This window comes from Scardinius erythrophthalmus (genome assembly GCF_964197995.2).
Source record: "Scardinius erythrophthalmus genome assembly, chromosome: 18".
NCBI lineage: Eukaryota > Metazoa > Chordata > Actinopteri > Cypriniformes > Leuciscidae > Scardinius > Scardinius erythrophthalmus.
In genome coordinates this window covers 898048-914236 of record NC_138238.1, presented here as the reverse complement: position 1 = coordinate 914236, position 16189 = coordinate 898048, and the positions used below count along the sequence as shown (strand labels likewise).

Genomic DNA, 16189 nt, shown 5'->3' with positions numbered 1-16189 from the left:
GAAACAGAACTGGAGCTGTTCGTCCCTCTGGGTCAGCGGTGTGTCTGGAGGAGGAATGAAGCATCAGCTGTGGAGAACTCTGTCTACAGTTCAGCGTGAGGAGCTCGTGATGCTCTCGGCTGATGGATATCCTCCGGCTCTGGAAACCTGCAGCGTGAGGAAGGAGAGATGGAGTCACTGAAGCATCAGGAGATCCTGGGAGAGAACGTCATGCCGTCAGTGAGGAAGATGAAGCTTGGACCTTCAACTGGACAATGATCCCAAGCATTCCTCAGAGTCCACCCAGGCTTGGCTGCAGAAGAAGTCCTGGAAGATACAGTGGCATCACAGTCACCTGACCTGAACTCTAGAGAACATCTCTGGTGGGATTTGAAGAAGGCCAAGAATATCCCTGAACTGGAGGCCATTGCTCATGAGGAACGGCTCAGACTCCTCAGACACAGAAGCTGCTGTCTGCTTATACATCTCGTCTACAGCAGCTCAGGACAGCAAGAGGCTGTTCTACTCAGTGCTAAAGACGCTTGCCATGAAGGAGGTGAATCATTCTGAAACTGCAGAAGTCAATAAAGTTGCATTTTCAGTTCAATTTGGGGAAACCACTTTGGGGAAACATTTGTTGTGTTGAGCTATTTCAAGTACTTTTTTTTGATTTGCTCATTTCAGTCAGTAAATGTTGCAATTAAACCTGATTTGCAATGGAGGTTGGATAATTTCAAATGCAACTGTATAAACTACAGTGACTATAGTATTTTGGCTATTAGCATGGTGATTTTTGTAAGCAGAACAGATCAAAATGAGGAAATGGTTGTAAAGCATAAGTACTTTTTGGTGTTCAGCTGAATGCGTGTCCAGTACAGCGGTTTCATGGGTCTCGGCGGCTCCACAAGGCTCTTGCGAGGCGGTTTCTCATGTGTCGCTCCTAATGCGAACAGACCCAGCGGCAGTGGAGGCGGCAAAGAGCCCATACCAAAGGTCAGAGGAGGCGCAGAGGCTCCGGGAGCCATAGATGGAGGAGGTGGTGGAGGAGGAGGCGCAGACAGACCTGGTAAAGGAGGTGGAGGAGGAGTAGCATTCATTCCTGGTAAAGGAGGTGGAGGTGGAGGAGGAGGAGGTGCACTTACTCCTGGTAGAGGAGGTGGAGGAGGAGGTGCACTTACTCCTGGTAGAGGAGGTGGAGGAGGCGGCAAACTCATTCCTGGTAAAGGAGGTGGAGGAGGAGGCGCACCTGGTAAAGGAGGTGGAGGAGGAGGTGCAATCATTCCTGGTAAAGGAGGTGGAGGTGGTGGAGGAGGAGCTGCTCCTGGTAAAGGAGGTGGAGGAGGAGGTGCACCTGGTAAAGGAGGTGGAGGAGGAGGTGCAATCATTCCTGGTAAAGGAGGTGGAGGTGGTGGAGGAGGAGCTGCTCCTGGTAAAGGAGGTGGAGGAGGAGGCGCAATCATTCCTGGTGGAGGAGGAGTTGCTCCTGGTAAAGGAGGTGGAGGAGGAGGCGCAATCATTCCTGGTGGAGGAGGTGCACTTACTCCTGGTAAAGGAGGTGGTGGAGGAGGCGGAATCATTCCTGGTGGAGGAGGTGCACTTACTCCTGGTAAAGGAGGTGGTGGAGGAAGAGGAGGCACCGAAGCACCCGGCTGCTGCTGGCAGACGCACACAAACGCTTGAGAACCAGCCTGAGACTGAGAGCAGGAGTCACTCCCTCCGGGCGCCTGCGCCTCCACAGGAGGCACTTTAAACCTAAAGCTCTCATCCACAGGAGACGTTTGCACCGATTTGGCCTCCAGCGGCAACAGCGCAGAGTTTTCTGTCTGCAGGTCCACATGGCAGACGTCGGGCACGAGGCCCTCCTCCCCCCCGCACTCCTGGTCCTGCGTGATGACCTCCCGCTCCAGCAGGGGGTGCTGTTTCTCCAGCTCTGCGATCTTACTGCGCAGGGCCTCGATCGTCTGCTCCAGCTGCTCGATCACGCAGACGTGCTCCTGCTTCAGACTCACCGTCTTCAGCACAGACTCCTCCTGCAGAGAGAGAGAGGGGTGGGGGGGGGAGTGATGAGAAGCAGATAAACACAACAGACAGAAACAGATATAAATCTGGGTTTCTTTCTCTTCCACTGAAGTCACTGGTGTTCAGGCCACAGCAAATGTTTCCTGCTGAAGTGTGGACAGAACTGAAGAGGAGCACCTCCTCCTCCACCATCTCCACCAGGAGTAAGTGGTAAAGTGGTACTCCTTTACCTCCTCCACCACCTCCTCTAACAGGAGAGTGCATCTCAGTGTGTGTGTGAGAGAGAGTGTGTGTGAGTAAGCGAGTTTGTGCATGTATGCATATATATATATATATATATATATATATATATATATATATATATATATATATATATATATATATATATATATATATATATATATATATATAGTGAGGAAAATAAGTATTTGAACACCCTGCTATTTTGCAAGTTCTCCCACTTGGAAATCATGGAGGGGTCTGAAATTGTCATCGTAGGTGCATGTCCACTGTGAGAGACATAATCTAAAAAAAAAAAAATCCAGAAATCACAATATATGATTTATTTGTATGATACAGCTAAGTATTTGAACACCTGTCTATCAGCTAGAATTCAGACCCTCAAAGACCTGTTAGTCTGCCTTTAAAATGTCCACTCCATTTATTATCCTAAATTAGATGCACCTGTTTGAGGTCGTTAGCTGCATAAAGACACCTGTCCACCCCATACAATCAGTAAGAATCCAACTACTAACATGGCCAAGACCAAAGAGCTGTCCAAAGACACTAGAGACAAAATTGTACACCTCCACAAGGCTGGAAAGGGCTACGGGGAAATTGCCAAGCAGCTTGGTGAAAAAAAGGTCCACTGTTGGAGCAATCATTAGAAAATGGAAGAACTTTTTGGTCATAATTCCACTAAACGTGTTTGGAGGAAGAAGAATGATGAGTACCATCCCAAGAACACCATCCCTACTGTGAAGCATGGGGGTGGTAGCATCATGCTTTGGGGGTGTTTTTCTGCACATGGGACAGGGCGACTGCACTGTATTAAGGAGAGGATGACCGGGGTCATGTATTGCGAGATTTTGGGGAACAACCTCCTTCCCTCAGTTATAGCATTGAAGATGGGTCGAGGCTGGGTCTTCCAACATGACAATGACCCGAAGCACACAGCCAGGATAACCAAGGAGTGGCTCTGTAAGAAGCATATCAAGGTTCTGGCGTGGCCTAGCCAGTCTCCAGACCTAAACCCAATAGAGAATCTTTGGAGGGAGCTCAAACTCCATGTTTCTCAGCGACAGCCCAGAAACCTGACTGATCTAGAGAAGATCTGTGTGGAGGAGTGGGCCAAAGTCCCTCCTGCAGTGTGTGCAAACCTGGTGAAAAACTACAGGAAACGTTTGACCTCTGTAATTGCAAACAAAGGCTACTGTACCAAATATTAACACTGATTTTCTCAGGTGTTCAAATACTTATTTGCAGCTGTATCATACAAATACATAGTTAAAAAAAATCATATATTGTGATTTCTGGATTTTTTTTTTTAGATTATGTCTCTCACAGTGGACATGCACCTACGATGACAATTTCAGACCCCTCCATGATTTCTAAGTGGGAGAACTTGCAAAATAGCAGGGTGTTCAAATACTTATTTTCCTCACTGTGTATATATATATATATATACACAGTTTCAACAGTCTGCTAGTGGTCTATAAACCTCTGGTAAAGCACTGAAGTCTACAGTAATGCTGCCCTCTGCTGGTCACTCACACTGAAGCACTCCTGCTGTGTGTGTGTGTGTGTGTGTGTGTGTGTGTGTGTGTGTGTGTGTGTGTAAGAGTACAGTAATGCTGCCCTCTGCTGGTCACTCACACTGATGCACTCCTGCTGTGTGTGTTTAGTGTGTGTGCAAGAGTGTGTGTGTGTGTGTGTGTGTGTGTGTGTGTGTGTGTGTGTGTGTGTGTGTGTGTGTGTGTGTGTGTGTGTGTGTGTGTAAGAGTACAGTAATGCTGCCCTCTGCTGGTCAGTTACACTGATGCACTCCTGCTGTGTGTGTTTAGTGTGTGTGCAAGAGTGTGTGTGAGTGTGTGAGACAGTGATGCTGCCCTCTGCTGGTCACTCACACTGATGCACTCCTGCTGTTCAGCTCATGACAGATGTTGATTTTCTATTTCTGAGATCAAACACACTCTGGGAACTAACATCCATCCAGCGGCGGAGCAATCGAAACAAACACCACAATCACACAAATAACCGCATCAGTGAAACATGATTCAGAATCAGATGTCTTTCATGAGACGAGCTTCTCACGCATACAATCAATAAACCCCAGACAGACAGAAGAGCTGAAAACACACTTTCTGCACTTAAAGACAACTATTTACTCAGATTTGTCATGGGGACAATGAGCTTCACCTGTAATACTGAAGTACCTGCACATGTGAAGTCATGAGAATAAATGTTCACACAGATGTTAACGTGAGAGAAGACGCACCTGAATCTGCCGAATTTCTTCTTCCTTTTGTTTCGTAATTTCTGAGACGACAGCCTGATGCTCTAAAACACACATACACACACACACACACACACACACACACACTCATAAACTCAATATCTACAGTACGGTAAATATGAATATATAGTTGTGACTGTACGTGAGAACTCTCAGTAAACACAACAGACGCGATCATACTTCAATAAGCAGTCAGTTATTAAGTCTGATCATTACGGTGATGAGGACAGATGCTGATGTGGATGGAGCGAGACTGAAGCCTGTTGCTAGGCAACATTTGTAAACAAGCAGCAGCACGTGAGGAAAAGAGCCTTAAATGAGCTAAAATGTTTTAATTTCTCTTTAGTAATGATGTAATCTGCCTCTGATGAGGATGTTAAATGACACACAGAAGTGACTGAGCTACTCACCCTCCTGCTCCTCGACCGCTGCACACCCGGAGAGAAATAATCTAGTTTAGACATCAGACGCCTGAACAGTGTCTGCGCAATAGGGTTTCTGAATCTGAGAGACGAACCTTGTAATAATTAAGATTGTTTTTTCAGAAGTCTCTTCTGTCTTTATTTGATCAATAATTCAGTGAAATTGCAAATTCAAAAAAGTGTTTCCTATGCGTTTCGCACTAAATTGATCAAAAGTGACAGTAAAGAAATTTATGTTACAAAAGGTTATATTTCAAATAAATGCTGTTGTTTTGAACTTTATATTCATCGAAGAATCCTGAAAAATAAAATGACCCGTTTTTTTTTTACATTAGTAATAATCATTGTCTCACACAGGGTCAAATGAGCGCTTGAAATTCTTAAAAATAGAGTAAATATTATATTCTCAGTTTAATAGGTTTTACAGGAGGTTTGTGATACCAACATCTGAGTGATTCAAAACCCTGATGTGCGCGATTTAACCGTTTTCTAACAATAAACAACATGTACAACATAAAAAGATGAATAACTTTGTCTAAATGCAAACTTGAGAGAATGGAGTGAGATCTTCCCGCAATCTTGCCCAAATGATGTCACTTCCTGGATGTCATAACTTTAGGGCATGATTTGAATGGGGACAAACCCATGCTAGGTTTATAGCAAGCGGTAACTCTCTGTTGAGTCCAACACTGAAGAGAGTTAAACTGCAGTTCATCCACTGGCCACTAGAGACTCAATCCCATAAACCCCCATGTTAAAATGCCCAACTTTACAGCAGAAAAACACATGTTTACAGTCTGGTGCTAAAAGTGGTTTTGGTCTATATCGCTGATGTTGCCCTTCATGACGACTGTGGGGGGGGTGAATTTTTGTATAACTCATCCATTTAAATTATATTAAGCCTTAAAGTTCTGCATAATTAAGGGCGTGGCCACTTGAGTGACAGGTGGATTGCCGCTGATGTCACTACTAGCCGTTTGTCTGCTGTCTGTTAGCGTCACGTCACCTCAGCTAATCCGCCTCACCGCACAGTTTCATTTACCCGGAAATGACGCTGCCAAGATGGCGACGGCCGGCTCCGCCCACTTTGGGCTTCAGAAACGCTCTTCAGAAACACTACGGTCTGTGGTTTATAGAGTGTGTTCCTACCATCCTCTGTGTATTTGGGCTCGGGCCGCTCGTCTCCGGGTCGGGTCGGGTGCCACAGGCTCCTCAGGTGTCCAGGCAAACGCTCCAGTGATGGAGGAGGCTGGCTCACTGCCGCCCATGTGTACAGCTGATCATGCTGGAGAGAGAGAGACATTCACATGTGTAGATATGAGAGAGTGAGAGAGAGGATCCACGAAAACGAATAAAAGCGCTGTATTCTGCTGCCAGGCCATTAGATGGCGATGAAACACTATAGACTGAACACGTAATACACATGAGCATGACGTCATCGTCTTCAGAGATCTGTGTTTTTGTTGTTTACACAGAAACCTGTTTGTCAAAACGCCGTTGTCGTGTAAACAAACGGCAAAAACGCATGACGTTTTACGTTTTTAGTTGAAAACGGTGTCATGTAAACAGTCCCTCAAAGTTCCTGTGTATCAAGAGCTGAAATTCAGATATGCTAATGAGCGTTTGGTTTCTGACCAATCAGAGCAGAGCAGCTCTCAGAGAGGCGGAGCTTAGAGAGACTGAATCCGTGATGAAGTGTTTCAGACACTGAGAGGAAAGAGCTGACGCTGCAGTGCAGATTATGAGGACATTACAGTGTTGACTAGAACAAGAGGCACTTTAAGCTATAAGGTACAAGTGGATGTTAGTGAACACAGTGACATGCTTGAGGTTATAATCTCAAACCAAAACTGATATAAACCCGCAGTTTCTTGCAGGAACGTCACAGAAAATGAAGGACATCTGATGTTAAGTCGTGCTCATGACCTCATGTTAAAACTAACAGACTAATGTAACCACAAACTCCCACAATTCCCAGCTCGACAACGAGCCTTAAACCACAAACTCGTGCATGCGGGACAGGAGGAATTCCCCCGCACGTTTACACTCAGACGTTCCCGAGGAATGAGTTCTGCCTGGGAATGATGATGCGTTTGTTGTTCAGCGGAGCTCGGCATTCTCAATTCTCACCGACCGCCTGTTAAACTGAGGCTCAGATTAGATCAGTGCACACACGAGAATACACAGCGCCTCCAACAGGCCAGGATGAGGATGCACTTCAGGTGCGGAACTGAGAATGCTGGGAAATGCAGTTCTGCAAAAACCTGTCTCTTCAGAAACCTTCTAAATCACAGGTTTACCATTCTTCATCAACAACACAAATAATGTAAATGTAAAATGAATTATAAAGTCAACATTTGCAAATAAAATTAATTTTACATGATCAATTTGCAAATTTAGGCTTTTTTTTATAACAATTAAATAAAAGTAGTTACTAGCATCTAACAATTAACAACTATTTAAGAAATTAGTCATTTTTGGTTAAAGTTTTGCGGCAACAATTTACTGTAAAATTACTGCAACTAAAACAAAAGTAATAAAGTAAATTATCTATTTAAACAAAAGCACAAAATCAAATCACAACAATATTAAAAACTTGTTAATTGAAAATCGTGAAAAAAATAATAATCACTGTTTATTTTATTTCAAATAAATGTTTTTTAATAGTTTTAATAGAGTTAAGAGTTTAAAAAGGTTATGTTTTCTGTAACAATTCAACATTTCAAATATTTTCTTCATTTAAACTCAAGTACTAAAATTACTAAACTAAAACTGAAAAAAAAAGACATTAAAAAGAAACAAAATAAAACTGACAAACACACAACTAAATTACTCATAATAAATTGAAAAGGAATATACAATTAAAAACTCATTCAAAATATTAATAAACCATATTAATGACACTGTAGTCCACATGAACCCTAGAAGCAAACGAACCGACATCAGACGCTGATCAGGGATTTATGACCCGATCATGAACTCAGAGGTCAGAGGTCAGACCTGCAGGAGTTCTGGCCTGCTGGCGCTGTGGGAGATCGAGCCGGACCGGGTCCAGTCGTGTTCCTCTGTCCTCTTCATGACCACTGATCACATGACCTCCGATCACATGACCTGCATCCTCTTCATGACCTCCGATCACATGACCTGCATCCTCTGCATGACCTCCGATCACATGACCTGCATCCTCTCATCCTGCACTGCTGCCCATCGCCATGGCAACAAGCACACACTTCAGTCGCAGGTGCTTTCGGTCTCCATGTTAAACCTCAGATGTGTGACTCAGCAGAAACACACACTGATGGTCCGGGATCAGTCCCGCTTCACCAGATAACAACACTATTCTGAACCGCTGCCGATCCTGCAGTGAGATCAGGTTACATTATAACGAGAGAGCGAGAGAGCGAGAGAGAGAGAGAGAGAGCGAGTGAGAGAGCGAGAGAGCGAGAGAGCGAGAGAGCGAGAGAGCGAGAGAGCGAGAGAGCGAGAGAGCGAGAGAGCGAGAGAGCGAGAGAGCGAGAGAGCGAGAGAGAGAGAGAGAGAGAGAGAGAGAGAGAGAGAGAGAGAGAGAGAGAGAGAGAGAGAGACACTGATGCAGTGGAGGGTTTGCGTGCTGGACAACAACATTATTCACTGAGTGACGTCTTGCACTGTATATGAGCCAATCAGAGAGCTCCGATTTACATGAGCCGAGCCAGTACTGTAAATAAGTAACGAAAGTGCTGAACACTCTCGCACTGTTTTCAGCTTCTAGGGAATAAGATGATGATGATGCAGAGCTATTTCTGGTAAGAGCCAATCACAAACAAAAAGCAGATCACATGATGCCAACCAGAGCCAATAAGAGAGGACAAAATGTGGTCATTCATCACAGTGTGTTAATATTCTAAACCTCCAATCCAAAGATTTAAAGTCGAACTCAGTTCAGGCTGAATTATTTGCTCAAGGACTGAGAAACTTGTTTTCTGTCGGCTGATTTTGAGAATCGACACACAGAGACACCAGAGGAGCAAAACCACAAACCACGGAGATCTCCTTCAGAAAATGCAGGATTAGCAGATTCATCTTTTTTTTTTTTTTCTCGGTTTTAGGCATTACATGGATTTTCAGAACACAAATGGAAAAGAACAAAGGGAGGAACACATCACAAGTCAAACAAGCAAGCAAAACATGAAACCTAAATCTGAATCCCTTATTTGTTTTCCTTGGAAGTCTGTTCATATGCATATCAAAAAAAAAAAGAAAAAAAAAAAGAAAAAAAAAATACAGAATACAAATAATAATGAATTAGTAATAGAATAGCAGCCAACCCAAAATTACCTCTACTCCTTCCAAGCTTAATTTGCAGATTCATCTTTTAATAATATATTAAAGTGCCTCTATTATGCTCTTTGGGATATTCTCTTTCCTACAGCGTGTAATAAAGTGGTTTGTGAGTGTAAAAGCTCTGCAAACTTTCAAAGATCAGAGAGTTATTGTTTCCTAAAAGAAAGAATCGATTCTGAACTGAAACGAGTCGTCAGTAATTCAGTCTCACTTCCCGCTGATCCTGCGTAGGCTTGTAACTCATTTGCATAATGCCCGCCTCTGGTCTTGATTGGCTGAGCAGCGTCTCTAAGCTCCGCCCTCAAACACTGTAGTGTATCTGAGACTGGAGAGTTTGGTTCGTGTCGAGAAGACGCTGTTTTCTGAGATTTCTGAAGAGCGACGTTCCGATCGTTGTTAAAGTGTCAAACACCGGTATTGCGGTGTATTAAAAATTCATATCATAACAAACATAAACACCGGTTTTCTGTATGAACCGGTGTAATGCCCAGACCTGTAACGGGGCACTTTAACACAGTGAATGTGAGGTCTAGCGGGACTCACGTCAAACTTGTGAGCGATGTGTGCGCTGCTGCCGCACGGCTCCCTGAAGCAGTCGCTGAAGGGCAGGAGGAGACCCAGAGCCAGGATCCGGGAGCAGATCTTCTCCACCTCCTCCGGCTCGCTGCGATCCTGCTGACGGAAGAACCTCTCCAGCAGCGTCCGGCCTGCACACACACACACACACACACACACACATCAGGCATTTTACGCTTTGACAACACATACATTTTTTTTTTTTTGTAAAAAAAAAAAAAACACTAATGTTAGCATATTCTGTTCAGAATTACACGCTCTCTTGCATACGGTTTAATATGCGAAGGATGGTTGATTGCACTACAGAATAAAAGATACTTTTTGCATTTTTTATGCATTAAAAAGAAAAAGCCAATGTAATATTAGTCAGGCTGAAAACCGGCTCTAATTCAGAACCAGATCCATTTCCCTGTAGTCCATCATTTTATCCCTTTAAACTCCTCCTTGACCAACAAAATTACATATTTAAATGGTGTTCCTTGAATAATTCTTGATTGCTTAAAATATCTTGAATGTAACTCGACACCCTTGCCTAATTTAGTATGCGCGGTTCTATGAATATGCAAATAAACCCCGCCTCCACTCACTCAGCTCAGAGATCCACTGGGTGACGATCACACGTTGATCTGATTGGTTACAAGGTAGTTTGTGACGTCAGAAACACCAGCGATTTCAAAGCGTGTGTTTGAGACTGTCTTTGGTTCACTGCAGTTTTAAAGGGACACTTCACCCATTTGCATTAAGCTTTGCATTGTTAGAAACCCAGTCATACTATTGAATGGTCGTGCAACACTCTCTCATTTTCCCCTGAGATTGGAGAAATCTGTTATTTACCTCTTACACTTCCTCCTACAATGACGCAAAAATCGTCATTTTGCGTCATTGTAGGAGGAAGTGTAAGAGGGGGGGATTTCTGTTAAGACTACAGACACTAGTTTCTCATCTTTCCCAGGGTGGGGCGCGCTCACGCTACAGACCTATTACAGATCAGTGGGTGGGACTTTACTCTCTGAAACTGAAAGCAATATCCTCCATCTTGTTTGAAGCTAAGCTAACAGGCGCTGTGGAGACAGATGTACAGTTATGACAATAGCGGAGGAGAGTGCTCAATATGATATAGAAGAAGAGGATTTCGGAAGTCTGATGCTTGAATCAGGTGTTTGTGGCTACCTTTACAAGCCGCATTATAGCGAAGAGCAGCCGAGGCAGAAGACCTGCCTGCCGCGGACGAGGAGCCCGGACTGGCTCGGGTTAGGGCGGACTGGTGGCGCCGGTGATCTCACAATGCAGCTACGACCCGCCACGAACACAGAGATAGAGTCCGTCTGCGGCAAAGAATTTCAACGATGACAATTTCTCCTGGACGAAATCTCTGAATCAGACGAGGACACGGACGTTTGTGTTGAGAACTATCCTAGTCTCGCACCGCATATGTTCTGACTGAACATCCAGGTACCATGCAATAATTCACCTTTTCGAAAGAAATACAAACGAGGAGTAATGCACTATATGAGTTCGCCAACTAACTAGACATTTTGTGTGAATGTGAAATGAATTTCAAGCTCTGGTAGTAGCTAGCCTTGTAGACGGAAGAGTGATTTCTCTTATAGGCAGATATGCGCTTTCTGGATTAGTGGGAGTGGCTTGCGGAGCTGTGCAATGTGGTGCATTGTGGGAGTTGTTGTCTTTCATACAAATGCGTTCTGAAGTTATTTTTTGTCTTTTCTCGGTCACGAAGGCACCAAATTAAAAAATTATTTTACATTTCGACTACATATATGACCCACTTTAAATAAAAAACAATGTTCAAATGGGTGAAATGACCCTTTAAGGAGGAAATACTCAGCAATGCTGTCGACTTATGAACTTACACATGCTTTGAGTTAAAGCACATTAATAACACCATATAGACACACAAACAACATTAGAGCTGGATTTACACCACAGGGGGCTTTAAGGGAAATTCTCATGTTTTATTTAAAACACACTGCATTTCTAAACCTAAACAACATTCAGCTTTTAAACAGCAAGTTTAGTTCATTAGTGTCTGAGAAGCATGGAGTGTGTCGGCGCTGTAATTTCTGCAGTGCACACACAGATTGTTGTGAATGAGTCACTGCTGCAGTGCTTTAGCTCTCAGTCTCACACACACACACACACACACTGAAACACAAACGGAGTCACATGATCACTGCGCGCTCCCGCATCAAACCACAACAAATCAATCAGATCCGGCCTGAACCTTCACTGTAATCCAGACCTGACGGGTCTCGAACCGTTTCTTTACTCATATAGACACACGATCTGTTATGGAAGCTTGTTTCCACAAGGAATAAGAAAAATAAAAAATAAATAAAGTTAAAAATCTCACTATTCTGAGAAAAAAAGTCATAAGAAAAACTGATAATTGCAAGAAATAAAGCCCAAATTGTGTTATATAAACTTGTATTTGCGGGAAATAAAGTCAGAATATAAAATATTTCACAATACTTAAAAAGTCAGAACTGCAAGATATAAACATGGAATTGCAATAGTCAATTGTTAGATATAAATTTGAAACGGCAAGAAACAAAGTCACAATTGCGAGAGAAAAAAAACCCTATATTTTTCACAATTCTTAGAAAAAAGGCAGAATTGTCAGATATAAACTCAATTGCAATAATATTAATTGCAAGACAGTCAGAATTGCAATAAAGCAATTCTTTAACATTAGAGTTGCTAGAAATAAAGTCAGAATTCCAATAAATGTATTAATTTCTTATAGGGCTGTCAAAAGATTAATCGTGATTAATCGCATCCAAAATAAAAGTTTGTGTTTAAATAATATATGTGAGTGTACGGTGTATAATTAAATTTGTATCTAGAAACACACACATGCATGTATATATTTAAGAAAAATTTGTTATTTATATATATAAAAAATATATTTTTATAGAATATAAATGATATATAAATATATACAGTATATGTATGCAAATATTTCTTAAATATATACATGCATGTGTGTGTATTTATATATACAAAATAATTATACAAAGTACACACACATATATTATTTAAACACAAACTTTTATTTTGGATGCGATTAATCGCAATTAATCTTTTGACAGCCCTAATTTCTTATTTTTTATTCCATGGCAGAAACAAGTTTCCAGAGTCTGTGACTGTTGTCAGAGAGACTCTTGAGTTTACAGCTCATTAACTTCATCAGCACGTCAATAAGAACAAAGAACACTGTCAGAGAGCCAAGACACAGCGAGGTGCATCATGGGAGATGTAGTTCTGCCTATTGAAGACATCAATCAACACACTCTCCTCTCTCTAGGGATGAATGATATCAGTGAGCATATCAATATTTGTCATTTTAAATTGATCAGCATTGATTAGGCAGATACTGGAGAAAAGACAGAAACATTAGCCTGGAGCAACAGAAAGCAGACACACACACACACACACACACACACACACGGGCGACTGGCAAGCGTTTAGAGAGATTTGACATGGTGTGTTGAACCCGATGGAGCATGAGAGGAGAACACAAGAGAAGCAGAGCGAGTCTAAGACAGTCCAAACACTGGAGGAAAGAGATCGAGCTCTTTCACTGCACACAAACAGAGACTTTCTTCCTCATTTGTGAAGGAAAACTCAAGTTTTAACTCAAGATGCATTTACTAGAGAAGCTAAATTACTAATATAAAGTCTTGTTTTCTGAAAAATACATCAAAATAAAGTGACTATGCTTAAAAAAGGGGGAGAAACTTCCAGTGGGGTCAGAAAAATAGACATTTAAAAGAAAACCGATAATTTCTCTTACACAATTCTCACTTAACTTTGATACATTTCTCAAAAAGCAAAAGTTAATCTTCATCATGTTGCTTCTCCAGTAAATGCATCTTGATTTAAGAATGTTTAGATATTAGTGCTGGAAAACGAGACAGAAACACTGAGGGAGAACTTCATATTCTGTGTGTTGATTCTTTGGTGGAGTCGATCAGAACGTCTGCTAATGCATCATAAATGTCAGATATTAAATTAGCTCCTCTGCTGATTAGCTTCACTCTTAAATATGAATGTCCTTTATTGGCATCGATGGTTCCATGAAGAACATTTAACATCCACAGAACCATTAAAGTGCTTTACAGTGGAGAAGGTTCTTTAGATTATTAAAATCACTAAGAATAAAGTGTAGAATGACAATAGCAGAGTCACATGACGGTCTCTAACGTTTATCCGCTGCCGGTTCCCATCGATCAATAGAGTCTAACGTGTGCTTTGAGCTTCAGCATCATCTCGCGATCTGATTGGCTGAGAGCGAGCGAGTGATGTCACTAATGGACAAGAGTCCTCAGGGTCTGATCAGCACGATGCCATCTGCTCTCGTGTGTGTGTGTGTGTGTGTGTGTGTGTGTGCTCCATCACTGAACTGTAGTGAAATGAACTGAATCACTGAACTGAATTGAATCTGAATTTGTCTCATATTTGCATCATTGATTCTGTTATTATTGATTCTGTTAAATAAAGCTCATTTAGTCTCGTCTTGATGAACACACGCCACAGGACTGATGCTAGTGCTCACAGTTAGCGTTGGTGATCTCGGATTAAATCTCCAGCACTGAGTGTTAAAGCTGAGAGTGTTTAAGAGTCGCTTATGATTGACACACTGATCTCGAATCACACCGACGTCACGTGTGTGTGTGTGTATCACTCGGCAGGTTTACATGCACTAACTCGTGAATCCGAATGAATTCGGTCTGACTTCAGATTCAGAAAGTTGTGTTTATATGAAGCCTAAACTCTGAAACCTGATTCACATCAGTGTGTTTACATGTGCATTACCTTTATTCTGAAGAAACTGGTCAGTTTGTTTAAACAAGTCAGAAAAATCAACTAAATTCAAAGAGGAAAACAAGAATATTTTTCTGGCAGACACTTGTTCTTGTTTTAAAGCACAAACTCACTTCATTGTGATAATTATTAGAGTTTTGCTTCTCCAGCAAATGCACTGAATGATTTCAATCAAACAAGACAAAAATACTGAGGAAGAACATCGGTTTTGCACAAAGAATCCGTTCAGAATTAAGAGTCGGAACAAGCGGTTTTATAATACTAGTGTACTTCTGGAGGACCTGGGGGTCAAAGTTCAGGAGAGAGAGAGTCACTAACACAAAGAGCTCTGCCTTAGACAACATCTCCACTGCCATCCCATAATGCCTCGCTTCAGGACAGAGACTATGAGTTTGTACGTTCTGTATAGTAGGAATAAAATTTGGATGTACAGTACAACATCCGCCATGTTGTTATTGTCATGTGACCTACGGTGTCACTTCACCTACATTCGAGTTATACTTTTTATAAACTAACATCAACAAAAGTTAATATTGTAACAAATGCATTGCTCAATGCTAGTTCTTGTTTAACCATTTAAAGCCTGACAAATGATAATAGTCAGAAAAATCTGTTTGTTTTTAACGGAGGAGTTCACTGAAATGCATTGCTCATTATTAGTTCAGGCCTTACTGTAAACAAGCGAGAGGTCACGGTAAACTCTTCCCGGTCTCCCGAGCCTCACCTGTGAAGACCTCCTGAAAGCCGCATGCCGAAGCCTGAGATGCAGACGGTCTCTGTGTGCGGCCCGTCCTCAGCGCTCCCTCCGAGCCACCGTACTGCAGGTAGTCAGCTGACCCGACGGCTTTAGGAGCCCGGATCTCCTCGGTCCAGTCCGCGGACCGGCTGATGGCTCCGGTGATGCTGTGCGAGCGCTGGCGTTTGACCCGTCTCCGGTCGGGCCGAGGGACCCGGGGACTGTGTGTCGGGGACGGCGCCGGCGAACACAAGGGAGAGGTCAGCTGACGCGTCGTGGTCTTGATGTACGACGTGCTGATTGGCGGATACGGTTTGACGGAGGACTTCAGGAGCCGCGTGGCTAGAGGGCTTTCAGTGTGCGATGGGAACGTCACGCTAGTCTTACGGCGCCGCTCGTCAGCGCTCACACACTCCACCGATCCCGCCGAGAGCGTCTCCGTGCTCGGAGCCGAGTCCTCCTCGGCCTCAACCGCGCTCTCGAAGGAGCCGCTGAAGCTGGTCGTCATGGCAACCGTGGGATCGGGAACGGGGGAGTCGGGGTCTTTTGTGACGGCGGCACAAAGGCCCGCATCCGAGTCTCCATTCACTCCATTCACAGCCGGGATCTGCGTCTCGCTAACGACACACACACACACACACACACACACACACAATGTGACCAACATGGGGGAATCTCAGGGGGAAAACACACCGCACAAAATAGGCTTAATATATAGTCCAAATATCTAAAGACTCTTAAATTAAGGTGGATTTACTAGAGGAGAAAAATGCC

General features: G+C 43.1%; 1 protein-coding gene across 3 annotated transcripts in view; it reads right to left on the bottom strand.

Annotated features, from left to right (window-relative positions):
* The window catches only part of fmn2b (formin 2b), a 56340-nt gene that overhangs the window by 35515 nt on the left and 4636 nt on the right, over positions 1-16189 (bottom strand). For 2 of the 3 annotated variants that reach the window (XM_081392284.1, XM_081392285.1), the window contains exons 3-7: positions 15404-16032; positions 9802-9965; positions 6085-6220; positions 4496-4557; positions 823-2009 (exon numbers count right to left, since the gene is read on the bottom strand). In XM_081392284.1, coding sequence (XP_081248410.1) covers positions 823-2009; positions 4496-4557; positions 6085-6220; positions 9802-9965; positions 15404-16032 — 2178 coding nt within the window. The remainder of the gene's footprint in view (positions 1-822; positions 2010-4495; positions 4558-6084; positions 6221-9801; positions 9966-15403; positions 16033-16189) is intronic. The other variant, XM_081392283.1, reaches the window with a different exon arrangement.